This window comes from Physella acuta, unplaced genomic scaffold, assembly GCF_028476545.2.
Source record: "Physella acuta isolate Inbredline_101_S28 unplaced genomic scaffold, ASM2847654v3 ptg000834l, whole genome shotgun sequence".
Lineage (NCBI taxonomy): Eukaryota > Metazoa > Mollusca > Gastropoda > Physidae > Physella > Physella acuta.
Genome location: NW_026732352.1, coordinates 68258 through 89260, shown reverse-complemented (window position 1 = coordinate 89260; position 21003 = coordinate 68258). Strand labels below are relative to the sequence as shown.

The 21003-nt window shown below is 39.0% G+C and overlaps 1 protein-coding gene and 1 long non-coding RNA gene across 2 annotated transcripts; one reads left to right on the top strand and one right to left on the bottom strand.

Moving 5' to 3' along the window:
* Nucleotides 1-1280: 1280 nt before the first annotated feature.
* On the bottom strand, nucleotides 1281-2071 carry LOC131951868 (uncharacterized). Its single transcript, XR_009388455.1, has 2 exons — nucleotides 1944-2071; nucleotides 1281-1381 (listed from the first exon to the last, which is right to left on the bottom strand). It is a non-coding gene; the product is annotated as an uncharacterized LOC131951868 (long non-coding RNA).
* A 10288-nt stretch (nucleotides 2072-12359) lies between these two features.
* Nucleotides 12360-14669, top strand: LOC131951867 (uncharacterized). Its single transcript, XM_059314273.1, has 3 exons — nucleotides 12360-12628; nucleotides 13406-13564; nucleotides 14486-14669. The coding sequence occupies exons 1-3, from the start codon at nucleotides 12360-12362 to the stop codon at nucleotides 14655-14657; spliced, it is 600 nt and encodes a 199-aa protein (XP_059170256.1). The 3' UTR covers nucleotides 14658-14669.
* Nucleotides 14670-21003: the final 6334 nt, after the last annotated feature.

Sequence of the window (21003 nt, the reverse complement as noted above, 5' to 3'; positions counted from 1 at the left end):
CTTGTCAGGAATTTTTACATAACCATTTCAACAAAAACCTTGTCGGGAACTTGTGTAAATAAAACCATTCCATCCACGAAATTACACGAGCAAGGCCCGGGTGTCATCCAGCTGATAGACCCACCCCGGGGGCGACTAACGAGGGCAAATTAGATCTAAGTCTTGCAACATCTCTCCTGGATCCATCACCGTGGATAACGCTGGATAACGCTGGATAATGTAGGTGGTGGTAAGCAAGTCTACGCTGGTAGCTTTTCAAAGACTGTAGCTGAAAGCATCGTGTTCTTGTCGACAATAAAAAATTGTACCCCCACACCCAAGGAATGCTGCCCCACCCCTCCCCCACTCTTAAAGACACGACGATCTCATTCATTACCGAAGGAAGAGAAATATTTCCACTTTAACTAAAGCATAGCTCCACTTAACGCTTTGTGTAGCCTCTCAACAGATATTTGGTAAAAAAACAAACAAAAACAACAACATAAAATGACGATAAAAACAGAAAGATAGTGTGAACGTTTAACTACATTTTTTACGGAAAAAATTATGGTTACATTATTTTAAGATATAGCTAATAATTTTCAACGATAAATCTAACTATTTTCATATTAAAATTAATGTAGAAGTATGTATTTTAAGATATCTCTAACATTTAAAAAAAACTACCCGTAACAAACCCCAGATAAGCGAAACGTTCACCTGCAATTTACGTTGTTTTTATCTTACTCTTGATTCTTACAATGCCCTTGAGAACCGAAGATTTTATTACTCACACGTGAAGCAGAATAGAACCTCGTCTATCACAGAAAGATTACACGGAATCGTTGAAGTAGCTACGATTACTTTGCTGTAAAATTACTTGACTGGGCGGTTTTTTATTTACCATTATCACAACAATATAAAGGAGGGCGTGTTTAGAAATGTATGTGTGTGTATGTGTGTGTGTGTGTGTTAAACTTAAATTTAACCGTTCGAAGTATAGGGTAACCCGGGGTAATTCCATACACTACTTTTCTAAAAAATTTGTAAAAAATCTAAAATTAACACTACCACAATATAATATTGAGGGTATAACTAGACATGCATTACTTTTATGATGGCAAACAAATATAGAGATAATTCACAAAATAAAATACAATTTTTAAATATTTCAATTTTATTCCAAAAACATGGCAAGTGGGGCAATTCCACACACATTATGAAAATTTTAAAATTCATGTATTTAAAAATGTGTAAAAAACATTTTTCCCCTTGGAAACAATTTTGCATGGGGGCAACCACTCTTCATCACTGGGTGAGGAGAAAGCCTAAATTTCTTCCTCCTGAATTCTGCTCTCATCTGTCATAGGCCGAAGTTATTCCTTTATAATTGTGGACCATTCTGAAATAAATACAAAATTAAATGTTAGAAAGTCTAATTACTAATGTGTGTATGGGGATGTTTAGCTCTAAATATTGCATAAATTATAATAAATAATATAGGTACAGTAAAAAATAATAATAAATAAAGAAATAAAAGAAGTCTGCGGCAATTTTACTTAACTTTAATAGCATAGTCTTTTTAAAAATAAATAGTACTGGATCTAGTACTATTTAAGTATTTTTTAAGATTAAATCATGAGTTGTGAATTACAGAATTAGCCACAACCAGTTAAAATGGTTTAAAATAATAGCTAAACCCTCTAAAAAGTATAAAAAGCAACATGGGACATTCTAAACAATAGTGTATGGAATTGCCCAACTCCATGTGTGTGGAATTGCCCCACACCTACTATTGAAAAAAAATATGCTTTCCTGTTCTAAATTAAAGGCTGAATCTAGCATCATTAACTGTTACTATTAACAAAAATGATTAAGCTTTCATAAAATCAATAAATAATTGACAAAAATTAAAAATAAGACAAAAAAAAATATTTTTAAAAAAGTGCAGGGGTTGTACTTACCTAAGGATGTTTGAAGATAGATGCAGATAAAATTAAAATTCTTGCTCTTATTGTAGATGAACGCTTCTCTAACAGTATCAGAAAGTACGAGAAATGGTCTCTTAGAAACAGGGAATAGTAACTTTTAATTAAACTTTACTCCCATTAAAAATAGAGAGTATTCAGTATATAGTGTGTGGAATTACCCCGTGTGTGGAATTACCCCACCTTACCCGTATTATCTGGGTTGCCATATTGGCAAAAAGTAGACCTTGTGAAAAATAACGTTGGCGAAGTTTTAACAGTAAGGCGGTACAGTGTTCAAACTTGTGAGGCCTCATTATCACTGCGATTCCAATAGTGCTAAATACTTTTCTAAGAATACGAACTCATAACTTTTACATTTTATATTAGAGTTTTTCATATCTGTTGATTTGTGCATCTATTTAGACGGACACGCACAGTATCAAGCGCTTCACTATTCAAACAATTATTTTTTATCCAGACAAATACTTGGTTATTCAAACAATTATTTGTGCTCACCTGCCCCAACAAAGAACCTGGCCTTGACATTTGAAGCTGATGGCCAGGATTAACTACTTCCGGGGCAATTAGTGGCAGAACTCTGGAACCAGACAGGCTCCAACTGGGAGAATTTAATAACCTTGGCCTTGACCCCGTGCTGCAGGCGTTAGCTGTAGCCATCGTCTGGTGTGGTGTTGTGTGGTCACCATGTGGTTATAGAGCCACGTTTTGTGGTTATAGAGCCACATCGTGTGGTTATAGAGCCACATTGTGTGGTTATAGAGCCACATCGTGTGGTTATAGAGCCACATTGTGTGGTTATAGAGCCACATCGTGTGGTTATAGAGCCACATTGTGTGGTTATAGAGCCACATCGTGTGGTTATGGAGCCACATCGTGTGGTTATGAGCCACATTGTGTGTTTATAGAGCCACATCGTGTGGTTACAGAGCCACATCTTGTGGTTATAGAACCACATCGTGTGGTTATAGAGCCACATTGTGTGGTTATAGAGCCACTTCGTGTGTTTATAGAGCCACATTGTGTGGTTATAGAGCCACTTCGTGCGGTTATAGAGCCACATCGTGTGGTTATAGAGCCATATTGTGTGGTTATTTGGCCACATCGTGTGGTTATAAAGCCACGTCGTGTGGTTATAGAGCCACATCGTGTGGTTATAGGGCCACATCGTGTGGTTATAGAGCCACATCGTGTGGTTATAGAGCCACGTCGTGTAGTTATAGAGCCACATCGTGTGGTTATAGAGCCATATCGTGTGGTTATAGAGCCACATTGTGTGGTTATAGAGCCACATCGTTCGGTTATAGAGCCACATCGTGTGGTTATAGACCACCTCGTGTGGTTATGGTGCCATATCGTGTGGTTATAGAGCCACACTGTGTGGTTATAGAGCCACATCGTGTGTTTATAGAGCCACATCGTGTGGTTACAGAGCCACATCTTGTGGTTATAGAACCACATCGTATGGTTATAGAGCCACATTGTGTGGTTATAGAGCCACTTCGTGTGGTTATAGAGCCACATCGTGTGGTTATAGAGCCACTTCGTGCGGTTATAGAGCCACATCGTGTTGTTATAGAGCCACATTGTGTGTTTATATAGCCACATCGTGTGGTTATAGAGCCACGTAGTGTGGTTATAGAGCCACATCGTGTGGTTATAGAGCCACATCGTGTGGTTATAGAGCCACATCGTGTGGTTAGAGAGCCACGTCGTATGGTTATAGAGCCACGTCGTGTGGTAATAGAGCCACATCGTGTGGTTATAGTCACATCGTGTGGTTATAGAGCCCCGTCGTGTGGTTGTAGGGCCACATCGTGTGGTTATAGAGCCACATCGTGTGGTTATAGAGCCACATCGTATGGTTAGAGAGCCACATCGTGTGGTTAGAGAGCCACTTCGTGTAGTTGTATTATATGAATAAATATTATTTCATACTTAATTCCATTTATGTACCTAATCCTAATCAAATACCATAATATTGAAAATAAAATAATAGTGATTCTCTAAAAACTGGGAGCTTTTGTAAATTGTAACTTCTGGCTCTTCCGTCTCAAGGGTTTGCCGACCACTGTCATAAATATATCTTTTTTAAAAAAAAATAATGGAACCATTTGCTACCGACAACTCGCAGTAATCACTAAAGTAGCAACTGTCCAACTTCTACGAATAAAGCATTTAAAACTGTTATGGCTTACAAAGTCGTATGAGAATGCTATAATATATGTAGTTTAAAGATATAATAATATTGAGATAAGGTTTACTAATAGACATTTTTAATGAAATAAACAATAATGCTTAACTTTTTATATTTTGTTAACATTTAAATTCTTATTTTATTTAATCAATGTTTGAGATAGTTGTTGAAGGCTGTCTCCCTTGATTATGTTTTATTTGTAAATGGGAGGTAAATTATACACATTGTATTATAAAAAAAAGACATTCTGTTATTCAACATTGCAATAACTCAAAATTTGTTACACACTCTAAAACATTATAATATTGATTAATGAACATTCATAGCGGATGTTTTTAACCAATTACGGGTCGATAATTGCCACGAAATTGCCCTTGAGAACAGAAAATTAATTAAAAATCCTACGATCGATTGGTCAGTTTTCGATAATGTTTTTAATTGAATATATGGTAACTGAACACTACTGTTATAAAACGAATATTTTCTAACATCTGTGTGTTTTTAAATTTAAATCTTATAATTGTTTTGTCTCCCCTAGCACTATTTAGCTCCTACGGGGCAGCTACTCCCTATTTAGACATTCTTGGACTAACGTAGTATCTCCACGGAGAAAGGGGGGGGGGACGTAACGAAAGATGGTGTAAGGTGGGGGGGGGGGGAAGGCGACGCCAAGATGGTAGGGTGTGTATAAGGTGAAGGATAAACACATTTGAACTCGTTTTTTTTTTTCTTTCTCCGTCTGATCACGTGAGTGACATAAATTCTCGCGGGGCTAAAGATAGAAATAAAACTATTAGCGAAAGGTGGCCGACACTTCTGTAAACAGCACCCCTCCCGCCCCAGCCGGTCCCGGCATCTGTTTCTTGTTTTCTGCCGGTTTCGGCATCTGCGCCTCATTCCGGCTCCTCTCTGTGTCTCCACCCAGCTCCTACAGTCTTCACTACTGATATCAGAGTTATCTCGCCATTGATCGCGTCATCAGTCCGTGTGCTCATCATTTTAAATAACAGTAGCCGTTATATCCTATGATACACTGGGAGTTTAATTAAAGCAACTATTGTGACAAATGTTACGGTTTTTGTTTTAAAAACGAGATGATTTTTACCCCCAGTCCTATCGCCTCACGAGGTCCTTATTGTCACAAAACAAAAAACGCCCCCTTGACCTAGATAAAGACGTTATAGCTCCACGAATTACAAATACCAAACACGTTTAAATTGACTTAAATCTCCACCATATTCATGCCCACTAGCCACAAACATTCCCATTATATTTTTCAGCATTATTAGTTTCAATTTAATCAGATATAATCTAATTATATGTTACGTCAGATGTGCATACAAGTTCACCAAAGTATCCAATGGACACACCCTCAACCACCCACTACCAGACTCAATGCTTGATGTCTATTTATAGACGACCGTTCGTCCACCACAAAGTTTAACGCCTGATGTCTATTTATAGACGACCGTTCATCCACCACAAATTTTAACGCCTGCTACAGGAAGAGCTCTTTTGTTTTTGACAACCTTTTCATTGACCCAGGGGGGCGGCAACCGTTTATTATGGGTAATTTAAAAAACAGAATCGGAGACGGGAAGGGCGTGGTCGGTTTTTTTTTAAGGAAGCCGCAGTGATACGAGTGAACTACAACACAACTGGAGGAGTAGTCAAACACTTCACCAACATACTTGTAGAGAGTAGAGCTGAGGTTTGAAAAAAACAACATTAAACCTGTTTTAGATGTATAAAGATAAACTAGGTCGAAGTAGGCTCAAATAAAACCAGTTGTAAATTTATCGCATCATTTTAATATGCTTAGAGTAAATGGTTAGTCTTAAGTAAGTGTATTCAAAGCCGTACACGTTAGCTTTGAAGGGTGGGTTAAGGATGGGGTTATATATATATATATATATATATATATATATATATATATATATATATATATATATATATAATATTTATATAATATACCCATCCTTACATAAGATACATACAGCATATATATATATATATATATATATATATATATATATATATATATATATATATATATATATATATATATATATATATGCTAAGTTAAACAACAACTATCCTATCCTGTGGCGCCCATGATGTCTATTCATCAATAGTTCTGGTAAAGTGGATTAGGGGTCTCCAAACATTTCAGTCCGAGGGCCGCATTAACTATCAAATTTCAGTTCAGGGGCCAGTTTCTTCCTGGCATGTCTTTAATTTTTCTGGTCAAAGTTCCTCAGCCATCACCAGCAAACGTTTTTTTTTTTCCGTGGACAAAAATATCTCCGCGGGCCGGATAAGAGGGCCTCGCGGGCCGTAGTTTGGAGACCCCTGTGGTAGACCAATAGTTCTCAGGTTATTGAGCTGGGAAGACCCGTGTGAGCTTCATATGTGTTGTTCCCACGGGTCGATTGTACCGCCGACATATGAAGCAGACGAAATGAAGATTTTTTTTTTTTTTCAATTTGGTTTCGCCGCATCGGATGTCACCAGGCGGGGCACGGCACCTCCGCACCCCCATGTGTGACGCCACTTGGTGAATACATGATTAGTGGTGTATGTTTATAGATATACGAGATCAGCAGTACTCACGTTAGTGGTATATGCTGATAGACATACGAGATCAGCAGCATTGGAATTGACTCACAAATGTGATGGCTTATTGATACTTAGTTTTGCAATAGACTGGCCTTAACCACAAGAGTATGCTACGAATGAAGCTCGTATAACACGACTATTTAAAGTTAATGTCAAGGGTGGTGTTAGGTTTAGTGTTTTATGTCTGGTCAATAATAGCTTTAATCTGTGGTCAGGGATGGATGTCTTATTACAGGCGAAAGCTGTTACTAAACAAAATATGTAGGTACGGCTAAAGGACGAGTAGGTCTAGCGTCTCATCGTGCCTGATGTCTTTTAGAGCCCTGCAGTGTTTCAATCAGTTATCAACATAACTCAATTCACGACCAGTGCAAACTCTGGCGCCCCGCACCAGCTTGGCACCCCATGCTAGTCTCACGTTAATTTTGTTTACGTGCACGGAGCAAAAGTTGTCATGACACGCACGCAGCCGTGGTGATAGACACACGCAACGGCTTTATGCTATATAAACAATTTCCGACTCAATTAACAATTCTCATGTTTTGGTTTTTTTTTTACTTCTCATGTTTAGCTGAAACAGTTTTTTAACAAGCATGTGAGAAATGTAAAAATAAAAAAAATAAAAATAAAAAGTCGGTTTAGGAAATTTTTTTCTCTATGCGTATCAACATGGCGTGTTATGGAATGCGTACTCAGTGAAGGGTTCTAACACGGTAAGTAGTTGTAAAGTAGGGAGGGGGGGGGGGGGTTAAGGTTGTTGAACCCGACGGTCTCGGGGTTGAAATCTGACTAGAAATCATGAACCCAACCCCACAAGCATCATACACAGTAGATGTAGAAACAGGCACGTGAGGCACGCTCTACTTCACCTAAAAAAAAAGTAGGCCTAATGGTTATGATCTATATTTAGTATAGTAATTTTATTATCACAAATTCACTTACCGCGGAGATAAAAGGATAATCAAAAGGATATTTTCTCAGTTGAAAAAGTAGGTAGCTAATTCATATACAAAATTATCACCGACGTCATCTCATACTCGTTATGTCCTATGTATTTTATGTGCTATGCATTTAAGTTTTCTTCACGGTTTAACATTAATCTTACCACGTTCACACTTGCGACATGTTTACCACACACGTCAAGAAGAAACAACAAAGCGCAGAAAGTTAGTATACATGTTCCGCGGGATAAAAGTTTCCATACAACATTAACTTGTTGTGAGTTTTTTTCCCTAGACATGTAGGCCTACAGTATACATGTCGCAAGTGTAAACACAGTTTACTATTCACAAGCTCAGTCATTGAGTTTGTCTTGAATTTAAATTCGGCTCTGGGTCATTTTGTTTTTAGTTAGTCTCAAATTAGCATTTTTTTTCTGGACGTTTTAAATTTTTTAGTTCGTCTAAAATCAGTATATACCTTAATCATAATAAGGAAATCCGTTTAAGAATCGGACTCAAAGTCTACGAGCTAAGATTTTTTAACATGTATTCTTCACTGTAATCCCACCATATCCTAACATCTATCCTGTAATTTCGATATCCCGTTTATCCCAACAAAGTATCCCTCATATTTCTCGTTAGACCGAAGCCTTAAAAAAACATATTTTTGAGACATGCAACGACCCGAAACCGAGCTAATAAAAAAAAGAGTTGTTAGTGAAAATGTAAATCATATCTAACTCACGTGCTACAACTTTTCATCGTCTGCTGGTGAGATAAAATATTCCGCGGGAATTCCCCGAAGGCGATGGTTGGTATTTTAGTGGAGGTAAATCTTAGGTGTCCTTGACCTTCGTGAATCGGTCTCTCTCTAGTGTTATGGGGCTCTCAGTTTACCAACACCAGACATCGACAGAATCAAATAGAAGTGTTTCTCTTTGTAGAGATATGGAGTTCATCGCACAACAGTTGATCTTATAGAAGTTGATCTCATAGAAGTTGATCTCATAAAAGTTGATCCAATAGAAGTTGACCTCAGAAGTTGATCTTATGCAGTTGATCTTATGAAGTTGATCTCACAGAAGTTTATCTCAGAAGTTGATCTAATAGAAGTTGATCTCATAGAAGTTGATCTTATGAAGTTGATCTCACAGAACTTGATCTCAGAAGTTGATCTAATATAAGTTGATCTTATGAAGTTGATCTCACAGAAGTTGATCTCATAGAAGTTGATCTCAGAAGTTGATCTCATAGAAGTTGATCTAATAGAAGTTGATCTCATAGAAGTTGATCTAATAGAAGTTGATCTCATAGTTGATCTCACAGAAGTTGATCTCCTAGAAGTGTTATGTGCTAGATGTTGATGTTCTAAAGTTGATATTCTAGAATTTGATGTACTAGAAGTTGATATCTCATCAAGCGAATAATTTGTTTCTTGTCGAGTTCACAGAACACACAATAAGGATTAATCAGTTGATTTTACTTGATTAGCGTTTTTAAATGTCGGGCAGATGCATTTCCCAGAGTTAGCGTCACGCGGAGTTATCCCCCGTGGCTCATGTAAACTGGGTATATTTTTAGAAGTTGGGATAGACTTTGAAGTCTTTAAGAGTCCTATTTATCTTCAGTAGCTTTTTCTATAAGATCATAACTCTAAACTTTGGCAATTATAATATAAGTAGCCATTGGCCACAAATAATATTGCACCACTCAACAGGGATGCTAGGGGACATCACATTCATAAAAACAATGACCAAATAATTTTATAGTGATGATTCTAAACAAAATCGAGAATTATGTGTATATTTATGTATATTATTTATATATATTAAAACATCTGAATGCTTGTAAAACAACACGAATACATATTTATATATATATATCTCAACAAAGTTCCTCATATCTCAACAAAATGAATCAACCTGCTTAAAAATTGGCCATTTTGGACTGAATTCCATTCCTGGTGCTAAATATATATATATATATATATAGTTATATATAGAGTTATATATATTTATAGATATATAATGTATTTCGCAGGTGATACCTGCCTTATGTGTCATTCTAATATCTTTATTAATTAAAAAAACTGTAAACCCACAGTTTTGTCCCCCAACACATTATGATAAAAAGCTGCTAGCAGTGAAACCTCTCAAGTGGGCGAACAAAAATATCTTCCATCTCCGATAACAAAGTTATAGCTGTAAGCCACAGTCTAGATCCGCAGGGGAGATAAATCCGACAAGGGGAGAGAAGCGATAGAACAAGGGAGTTAATTGAAATAGACCGTGAGATAACAGGCGAGGAGAAGAAAATGAGCGAGCTTAAGATTCCTGGGTGGTGGGTGGCACGTGACGTACTCACGCGCACACATCCACACGGTGTCAGCTTACACATCAGCAGCTTCTGTCTTCATCTACCTCCCTCCACATACCACCATACAAACACCTTCCGCCAAATATCCTTTTACCACCCTCCAACTACCACCCTCCAACTACCACCATACGAACACCTTCCACCAAATATCGTTTTACCACCCTCCACATAAACCCTTCTAACACCCTCCACATACCACCATACAAACACCCACCACATACCACCTTCCACACGCCAACATCCGCTTACCATCATTCAAACACCAACCACTTACCACTCTTTTGCTCCCTCCATCGAATTTCTATTTACCACTTTCCACACGCCTCTGTCCACTTTCCTAACACCCTCCACCTAACACTCTCCTGATATTCTTCATGCGCCAGACACCCCCCACCTTCCTGATTAACAACATTCTTTCTTTCGATACCCACTGCCACCACTTTGACACCCTTTGCATGCCACCTTCAACCACCACCCTCCACCTACCATCCTCCTGATACTCCCCCCCCCATATTCTCTCCTCCCCCACCCTCCCTGCACTAAGTGATCTCTCATCTAACACTAACCCTCTGTATCCGTTACACAACAACAACACACGAGGAAGATTTGTATGGCTTTGATCAGAAGAGCCCCACACAATGGGGTTCAAGTGATGAATTGGGGATTGGATTTCTCCAAACCGTGGGATGTGGTGGGTGTGTCGCACATGTTTTAAAATAATAGAGGGGTGTGTCGCACATGTTTAAAATAATAGAGGGTGTGTCGCACATGTTTTAAAATAATAGGGGGTGTGTCGCACATGTTTTAAAATAATAGAGGGTGTGTCGCACATGTTTTAAAAATAATAGGGAGTGTGTAGCACATGTGCCAGAATAACATGGTACGAACTATTACAGGTTAAGTTCATTCTGTTCACATCGTTAGCGTTGTGTGTTGTTTTTAAAATTCGTTTACTGTATGTTGTTATATCGTGGTCGAGGGGTAGAACATTTGAGTTTGAACCAGTGAATAAAAAAAAAGTCAATTTCCGGAGTCCGCAGGTCTGCCCTGTCCACACAGCTCTAGTGGGTACTAGTGGGTACTAGTGGGTACCAGTGGGTACAAGTGGGTACTAGTGGGTACTAGTGGGTACTAGTGGGTACCAGTGGGTACTAGTGGCTACCAGTGGGTACCAGTGGGTACCAGTGGGAACCAGTGGGTACCAGTGGGTACTAGTGGGTACCAGTGGGTAACAGTGGGTACTAGTGGGGACTAGATTCGTGTTGGGGAAAGTATTGGCCAAAATCACAATATAGGACAAACTCTGCGTGGCCTACCTCATACTACTTTGGCTCTAAAAAAAAATCTTCTTCGTCGTCTTTTTCAACTGCCAAATGGAGTAGAGACTGTTAGACATACTTTCATATTTTTCTGTACTGCTTTGAAAAAAAGAAAAAAAACCTTCTTTTCCACTCTTTAAACAATTTTGTTCTATCTAAAATGTTTTTTTGTTAATGTTCAACATTGTTTTAGTCCGCTGCATCAAACACTTCCTTACTTACCTGGTTCTGTATCCAACATTTTCTTGTCTTATCCACCATTTTCTTGTCTTATCCACCATTTTCTTGTCTTATCCAACATTTTCTTGTCTTATCCATTTTCTAGTCTTGTACCGACTAGTTTCTTGTATCCAACATTTTCTTGTCTTATCCACCATTTTCTTATCTTATCCACTATTCTCTTGTCTTATCCAACATTTTCTTGACTTATCCACCATTTTCTTGTCTTATCCACCATTTTCTTCTTATCCACCATTTTCTTGTCTTATCCACCATTTTCTTGTCTTATCCACTATTTTCTTATCTTATCCACCATTTTCTTCTTATCCACCATTTTCTTATCCTATCCACCATTTTCTTGTCTTATCCACCATTTTCTTGACTTATCCACCATTTTCTTATCCTATCCACCCTTTTCTTATCTTATCCACCATTTTCTTGACTTATCCACCATTTTCTTATCCTATCCACCATTTTCTTATCTTATCCACCATTTTCTTGACTTATCCACCATTTTCTTATCCTATCCACCATTTTCTTATCTTATCCAACATTTTCTTGACTTATCCACCATTTTTCTTGTCTTGTACCCACCATTTTCTTGTCTTGTACCCACAATTTTCTTGTCTTATCCAACATTTTCTTGTCTTATCCACCATTTTCTTTATCCACCATTTTCTTGTCTTATCCAACATTTTCTTGACTTATCCACCATTTACCCATGACTCCCTCCACAGGTCCAGACAGGGTCCAGTACGTGAAAGAGTCCATCAAAGCCATTCCAGTCCTGCCATCGAGCGAGGACGTGGCGAGGTTCGCTCCCCTGGAGGTGGAGCTGGGTAACGACGAGGCCTACGACGTGGAGGTTGTCTCCCTGTCCGACTCCAGGATCCCCGCCCGACGCTACGACATAGCGGACCTGGGGGATCCCAACATGTTCCAGGGCTGGGCGGACGTCCAGGGGTCGGGGGCGGCCAATGACTACTGCAGGTGAGTTGAGGGGGGGGGGGGTGAAGGTGAGGAACTATAACAACTGCTGGGGAATGCATGGGGTTGGGGGAATAAAGGGAATTGTGCAGATTATTTCTGGGTAAATATAGAAGAATTTTATAAATACCCAGCCTTTACTAATAACTAGTCTTTGCGAATACCCATGTGTATCTCCAGAAGTAAAAAAATAAAGTTCCCTTTTTCGAACCTGACGGTACATGGGGCAAGTGAAGTAGAGTTCACCTGCTTCCGTGCCCGCGGAAAATTAATGTGGCCAGCCGTCTTTACTTTCCCTAACGATAGTTAGGTACCCATTAGAGCTGGGTGGCTCAGAGACGCTCTAATGGCATGAACCCAGATTCGAATTCAAGACTCCCGGGTTAGCAGCCTAGCTCGGCCACGCCGTTCCATATCTTCATACTCAGCTTTATTTTGTTTTGGGCATACTTTGGAGACAGAGAAATCTATTGGCTAAAGGCTGTGGCAAAATCAAAACAAAAAAAGCATTAAAAAACAAAAACGACAAAGTTATTTCGTTTTATCTACTTTATTGTCATGCCCAGTCAAACATGTAGTGTTCCCGTCCCCCACCATCCCCACACCTGACCCCCACAGCTTTTGTTCTACTGCCGTTACCTCCCCTTTTACCCTATGTTGTTACAACTTCCACTGCCGGAAATAAAAGAAAAAAATAAACACACACAAACCATAACCGGAAGTTAGAGAGTATGACGTTTGTTTTGTTTACAAATCTGCCTTGTTGTTTGTTCCGCTCAGGGTTGTCGGGAAGGGCAGGCGGGTCTTCCTGTCCTGTAACCTGGCCGGCAGCACGGGTCAAGGTCACCACTACGTCTCAAAGCTGGGGTTCGATGCCGGTCACCCGGGGACGTGGTTCATGAGGGACATGGACGGTGATGGACGGGACGATTACTGCAGGTAGGTGGGGGGGGGGGGATACTATACCATGGGGGTGGGGTGGGGGACATGGACGGTGATGGACGGGACGATTACTGCAGGTAGGTGGACGGTGATGGGCGGGACGATTACTGCAGGTAGGTGGGGGTGGGGGGGGGGTAGGGGGGGAGGGAAATGGACGGTGATGGGCGGGACGATTACTGCAGGTAGGTGGACGGTGATGGGCGGGACGATTACTGCAGGTAGGTGGACGGTGATGGACGGGACGATTACTGCAGGTTGGTGGACGGTGATGGGCGGGACGATTACTGCAGGTAGGTGGGGGTGGGGGGGGGTAGGGGGGGGGAGGGAAATGGACGGTGATGGGCGGGACGATTACTGCAGGTAGGTGGACGGTGATGGGCGGGACGATTACTGCAGGTAGGTGGACGGTGATGGGCGGGACGATTACTGCAGGTAGGTGGACGGTGATGGACGGGACGATTACTGCAGGTAGGTGGGGGGGGGGACGTGGACGGTGATGGACGTGACGATTAGTGCAGGGAGGTGTGGGTGGGGAGGGGTGTACTATACCATTGGGGGTGGGGGGACATGGAGGGTGATGGACAGGACGATTACTACAGGTAGGTGGGGGGGGGGGTATGCTCGGTGAGCAGGCATGTAGGGGAGTGTACTAGGCCATGGGGTGGGGAGGCGGAACTATTGCGGAACTATTGCCGGTAAGGTTGGGGTGGATATTCGAGGCCAAGTATTTGGCTAACCTAGCAATAAGACTAAACCTAACAGTCCAACAATGTCGGTGTGCTTTACTTTACACAAGTGTTTTTAAGTAGTTTTGGGGTGTTTTAGTGAATAAGGCATGTAGCTTATGTAATTACCCCAGACCCGTGTACAGACCCACTAATGTGCCCCCCCCCCTCCATCCCCCTATTTCTCCCGCAGGTGCCTGGTTTCCAGAGGCAAGTCACGTGTTACATGTATGCGGGCGGGGGAGAAAGGTTTCTACGGAAGCATCACTCAAGGGGGAAATCAGCACACATTCTCCCTCCCCGGGACAGACGGCTGCCACACCAAGCGGTTCAACCCCATGTTCGGTGAGATCTGGCTGCTTTAGTGCCCCGGGGGGGGGGGGGGGGGGCCGGGCTCTGGCACCGGAAATGGTTAGCAGTTCTGGACTTGACCACATAAAAAAAAAATCTTGCCATTCGTGGGTTTTTTTTTTTTTTTTTTTTTTTTGGTATTCAAAATCTACATGCCTTGAGAGGCAGACATAGTGAGAGGAAGACACATGAAAGCAGCAATGTCTGCCTCTACAGTAATGTCTGCTACTGAAGCAGTACTGTCTACTGAAGTATTACATGAAGCAGTACTGTCTACTGAAGTATTACATGAAGCAGTACTGTCTAATGAAGTATTACATGAAGCAGTAGTGTCTACTGAAGCAGTAGTGTCTACTGAAGTATTACATGAAGCAGTACTGTCTACTGAAGTATTACATGAAGCAGTAGTGTCTACTGAAGCAGTAGTGTCTACTGAAGTATTACATGAAGCAGTACTGTCTACTGAAGTATTACATGAAGCAGTACTGTCTACTGAAGCAGTAGTGTCTACTGAAGTATTACATGAAGCAGTACTGTCTACTGAAGTATTACATGAAGCAGTACTGTCTACTGAAGCAGTAGTGTCTACTGAAGTATTACATGAAGCAGTACTGTCTAGTGAAGTATTACATGAAGCAGTACTGTCTACTGAAGCAGTAGTGTCTACTGAAGTATTACATGAAGCAGTACTGTCTAGTGAAGCAGTAGTGTCTACTGAAGTATTACATGAAGCAGTACTGTCTACTGAAGCAGTAAAGTCTACTGAAGCAGTAGTGTCTACTGAAGCAGTAGTGTCTAGTGAAGTATTACATGAAGCAGTAAAGTCTACTGAAGCAGTAGTGTCTACTGAAGCAGTAGTGTCTAGTGAAGTATTACATGAAGCAGTACTGTCTACTGAAGCAGTAAAGTCTACTGAAGCAGTAGTGTCTACTGAAGCAGTAGTGTCTAGTGAAGTATTACATGAAGCAGTAAAGTCTACTGAAGCAGTAGTGTCTACTGAAGCAGTAGTGTCTAGTGAAGTATTACATGAAGCAGTAAAGTCTACTGAAGCAGTAAAGTCTACTGAAGCAGTAAAGTCTACTGAAGCAGTACTGTCTACTGAAGCAGTAAAGTCTACTGAAGCAGTACAGTCTACTGAAGTATTACATGAAGCAGTACAGTCTACTGAAGTATTACATGAAGCAGTAGTGTCTAGTGAAGCAGTAGTGTCTAGTGAAGTATTACATGAAGCAGTACAGTCTACTGAAGCAGTACTGTCTACTGAAAAAGTACGGAAACAGTACTGTCTACGGACACAGTCCTATATACTTAAAACAGCCCTGCTGGTACAGCCTAGTTTCTACCACCTGTTTCTATATCCCTGTTTCTATAGCTCTGTTTCTATAGCTCTGTTTCTATAGCCCTGTTTCTATATCCCTGTTTCTATAGCTCTGTTTCTATAGCTCTCTTTCTATTGCCCTGTTTCTATATCCCTGTTTCTACAGCCCTGTTTCTACAACCCTGTTTCTGTTTCTACAACCCTGTTTCTGTTTCTACAGCCCTGTTTCTACAGCCCTGTTTCTACAGCCCTGTTTCTACAGCTCTGTTTCTACAGCCCTGTTTCTGTTTCTACAGCCCTGTTTCTACAGCCTGTTTCTACAGCCCTGTTTTTATAGCCCTGTTTTCTACAGCCCTATAGCCCTGTTTCTATAGCCCTGTTTCAATAGTCCTCCCCTACAATAAATCCACACGTGAAATAAAAATGTGAAACACTCATGTTGCCTACAGCACAGTTGTAAGGTGCTACGATCAAGGGGAGGCGACTGGTGTAAATAGTTTGTTTACAATTGTTTGCTTATACAAATTGGCATTAAAGAAAATCTATAGACATGTGTGCGAGTATGCTTGAGGTGTATTTTATAGTGAATGCTTTAATATTGCTATATGTGTATGTCAATTATCAGTATGTGAAAGAAAATAAATACGTATCGAATTCACGTTTTATTTAAGGGGAGAGAAGACCAAATTTGTGTTCTATTTTCACAGCTTTAAAATTTCCATATAATCATCACTAATAAAAATCACGTATAATATGGGAGTTTACTGTGGATATTAAAGATGGATAACTCTTCATTTATGCTTTTACTGTGTATGCTTATGAAATGATATATACTTTTTTACATTGTATATTAGTATGTGGTATAATAGAATAGAAAAAAAACAAATTAATAGAAAAGTCGACTGAGCATAAAATAAAATTATTCAAAGTCTGTAACTTTTTTTCACGTGTATTGAATCATTTCACCAGACACATTACTTTTTATGTTTAAAAATAAATTTTATTTTATCAATTTTTAAATAATTTTGTGTTATTTTGTGATGTTTATAAAGTTTATACACCCTTGTTGATTCATCCACGTACTTTAAAATTGTAATACATCAGGGGTCGGTAACCTTTCGAGGTGGGAGAGCCAGAAGTTACAATTTTTAAAATCTCCAAGTCTTTAAAGAGCCACTTAGAAATATTTTTTTCATTTTATTAGGATTAGATAAATAGATTTTAAATAAATTGGTTTAAGTATGAAATAATATTTAATCATATAAAAACATACACATGTTTCGCACAAAACATAATAAAGTATTTTAGCTAGCTCTGCTAGAATAATGTAAACAAATTATATAACTATAGGACTTCTTTTTCTTCTTCTTCGTTCTTAATTATTAGTGTTGAAAGGGATCGAGATTTATCTGCCAGTGGGTTTGAACTCGAGACTTTGTTCGAATTTATCAACCATGAACTTTTTGCCGACTCGACCACGCCTCCAACACAATTAAGCGTTACGTGTCAACTGGTTATGCGCCATTGCGGCCATTGACTCCGATTTCAGCCTGCTTTTCTTTTTGGATTTGCTTCCATAGCCTTTGTCCAACCAAGAACAAACTACAAGGCAGCAGTTGTTTAATTTTGGAGTTGTCTCTCCTAGAAGTGTGGCTGTCCCCAGCTAACGAGCCTCATCTGCCCGAGGGTTCGAACTCGAGACTTTTCGGTTTAGCAACCATGAGCTTTACCGACTCGACCACGCCGACCCCACTATAGGACTATCCCTACCCAATTTAGAAGCTAATAACTGAAAAGCTATGTCGATCCAGTTAAATCAATGCACACGGACACATACAAAAATGCAGTCTGAATAAAATAAAAATTACTATTAAAAGGTTCGAAAAAAATAAACAAAAATTCGCACTTCGGTAGTGGAAGGCATGGAACCACCGCCACGGGGCTGACCACAGCACAGTTGTGGGGCTGGGCCTTGTGCCCAAGCAGCATACAATCTACTCCACCTATTCTTAGTGTTTTTATCTTGTTTAAAATTGTTTTTTTTACAGTATAATATTTTTGTGTGTTATGAAAATAAAATGATATAATTATTATGGAACTGGCGAGCCGCATCCTGACATCAAAAGAGCCGCATGCGGCTCGTGACCGCAGGTTGCCGACCCCTGTAATACACAGAAGCAAGGCTAAAGAACTCCAGAAGTAAAACCTGCTCTTGCTGCCTACCCTTGCTCGATTGTGGAAGCAGCAAGAGAGGAACAATATTAAGTGTATTGAGTTATTTCACCAGACACATTAATTTTTTTGTTTAAAAATACATTTTAATTTATCAATTTTAAATAAATTGGTGTTACTTGTGATTTTTAAAAATGTGTACACCCTTGCTGATTCATCCACGTACTCAAAAACTGTAATACACGCAAGAAGCAAGGCCAAAGAACTCCGAGAAGCCATTATGTTTTGTCATGTCCTCTATGTTATTTTAAAGGAAACCAAGAAACCGGAAGTAAAAACAAGTGAAACAAGAAGACAGAATGACACGGAAAATACGACAAGCACGGATTCAATTGTTTAAATATGTATACAATTTCATGTATGTATATGTTCATGTAAACCTGCTTTTGCTGCCTACCCTTGCTCGATTAGGGAAGCAACAAGAGAGGAGCAATATTAAACCACACAAAAAAAAAAAAAAAAAAAAAAAAACGGAAAAAGAAAAAAAAAAAAAAACTTTTGATGTTGACGTCTGTTACCATCTGATGTTAACCTCTACTAGTCCACATAATACGATGTTGACATTGATATCGGTTACCATATGATTTTGACATACCATCATATGATACTCCCAATCATATGATACCCCAATCATGATACCCCCAATCATATGATACCCCCAATCATATGATACCCCCAATCATATGATACCCCAATCATATGATACCCCCAATCATATGATACCCCAATCATGATACCCTTAAATCATATGATACCCCCAATCATATGATACCCCAATCATGATACCCTTAAATCATATGATACCCCAATCATGATACCCCAAATCATATGATACCCCCAATCATATGATACCCCCAATCATGATACCCCGTTCGTTGGGTCCGATCCTTTAGATCAGGGGTCTCCAAACATTTCTCCGCATTAACTATGAAATAGCAATTCGGGGGCCGACAACACACTCGAGGTCCAAATAAAAAAACACGGATGTTGTTTTTTATTATTTATTTTATATTATTTTATTATTATTTAATAACACATTTTTACACTACACTTGAACACTTGTATTTGTAGGAATGGCGAAATTGTTCCTCGTGGGCCCTAGTTTGGAGACCCCAGCTTTGGATGAATTCAAAACTTATAAACGAAATCTGTTTGGTTTTCAAAATTTATTTTAACTTTGACTACATTTGCAAAAGAATTTTTTTACGGCGAATCTAGTTACCTTGTAGACCAACTAAACGAGAATACGCCGTCAGACGCAGGCAAGGGAAGCAATTCATTATTATGGAAAATATATAAATTGTGGATTAATTCCCTTGACTTTTAATTTTTACTTTCTCGTATATACGAAGTATAGAGAAAGTCTTGTAATCGTGCAAAAAAAAAAAAATCGAGATTTTTGCAAATCTCGACGTTTTACATCTCACTGATACGGAAAAACATAATTTTGCAATCATGTCCGTATGTCTGTGTGTCTGTGTGTGTGTGTGTGTGTGTGTGTGTGTCCGTGTGTAAACACGATAACTTGAGTACCGTTACAGCTAGGTTGATGAAATTTCATATACAAGTATTTTATCAAAATCGTAGATCCGTATCAACTTTTTAGCGATTTCGGATAACCGGAAGTGGTATTTTTTCTACTTTGAATTTTTCAAAAGCCTATAACTTAAGTACTATTTCAGATAGATAGATGAAATTTGATATGTAAGTAAAAGATCTAATTCTCTACCTTCTGTCAAATTTTGAGAATTTTTCGTTGACCGGAAGTAATTATTTACGCTACTTCCGATTTCTCAAAAAACTAATGTAAATTTTAAAAGTACTAATAATATTGCGCACTATTATGCGCTTTTTTATTCGCGTTCACTTGGTGTGCAATTAATTTGTCTACGAGATTTTATTCTATTTTTAAAACTTTAAGTATTTAAAATGGATTAAAAATCATGTCTATAGCCCGAGTTCCCATCCCCTGTTATTTTATATAAGAATATTCGAGAAAGTTTAGGGGAGATCACTCCCGGTTTATTTAAATTTTTTTTTTTAAATTCTGAACTTTGCAATTCTGAAAAAATATTTTTTTAATGTAGTTCTTTTTACTTTCTCGTATATACGTAGTATAGAGAAAGTATTGTAATCGTGCAAAAAAAAAAAAAAAATCGAGATTTTTACAAATCTCGACGTTTTACACCTCACTGATACGGAAAAACATAATTTTGCAATCTTGTCCGTATGTCTGTGTGTGTGTGTGTCTGTGTGTGTGTCTGTCCGTGTGTAAACACGATAACTTGAGTACCGTTACAGCTAGGTTGATGAAATTTCATATATAAGTATTTTATCAAAATCGTAGATCCGTATCAACTTTTGAGCGATTTCCGATAACCGGAAGTGGTACTTTTCCTACTTTGAATTTTTTAAAAGCCTATAACTTGAGTACTATTTCAGATAGATAAATGAAATTTCACATGTAAGTAAAAGATCTAATTCTCTACCTTCTGTTAAATTTTGAGTAATTTCCGTTGACTGGAAGTAGTAATTTACGCTACTTCCGATTTCTCAAAAAACTAATGTAAATTTTAACAGTACTAATAATATTGCGCACTATTATGCGCTTTTTTTATTTGCGTTCACTTGGTGTGCAATTAATTTGTCTACGAGATTTTATTCTATTTTTAAAACTTTAAGTATTTAAAATGGATTAAAAATCATGTCTATAGCCCGAGTTTCCATCCCCTGTTATTTTATATAAGAATATTCGAGAAAGTTTAGGGGAGATCACTCCCGGTTTATTCATGTAAGATGGCTGAATGAAA

Excerpts from the sequence above, each read along its gene's own strand:
- LOC131951867 (XM_059314273.1), top strand. The coding sequence starts at position 12,360 with ATGACTCCCTCCACAGGTCCAGACAGGGTCCAGTACGTGAAAGAGTCC. Across the intron at positions 12,629-13,405 it reads GCGGCCAATGACTACTGCAG|GGTTGTCGGGAAGGGCAGGC; the intron begins GTGAGTTGAGGG and ends TGTTCCGCTCAG. Across the intron at positions 13,565-14,485 it reads GGACGGGACGATTACTGCAG|GTGCCTGGTTTCCAGAGGCA; the intron begins GTAGGTGGGGGG and ends TTTCTCCCGCAG.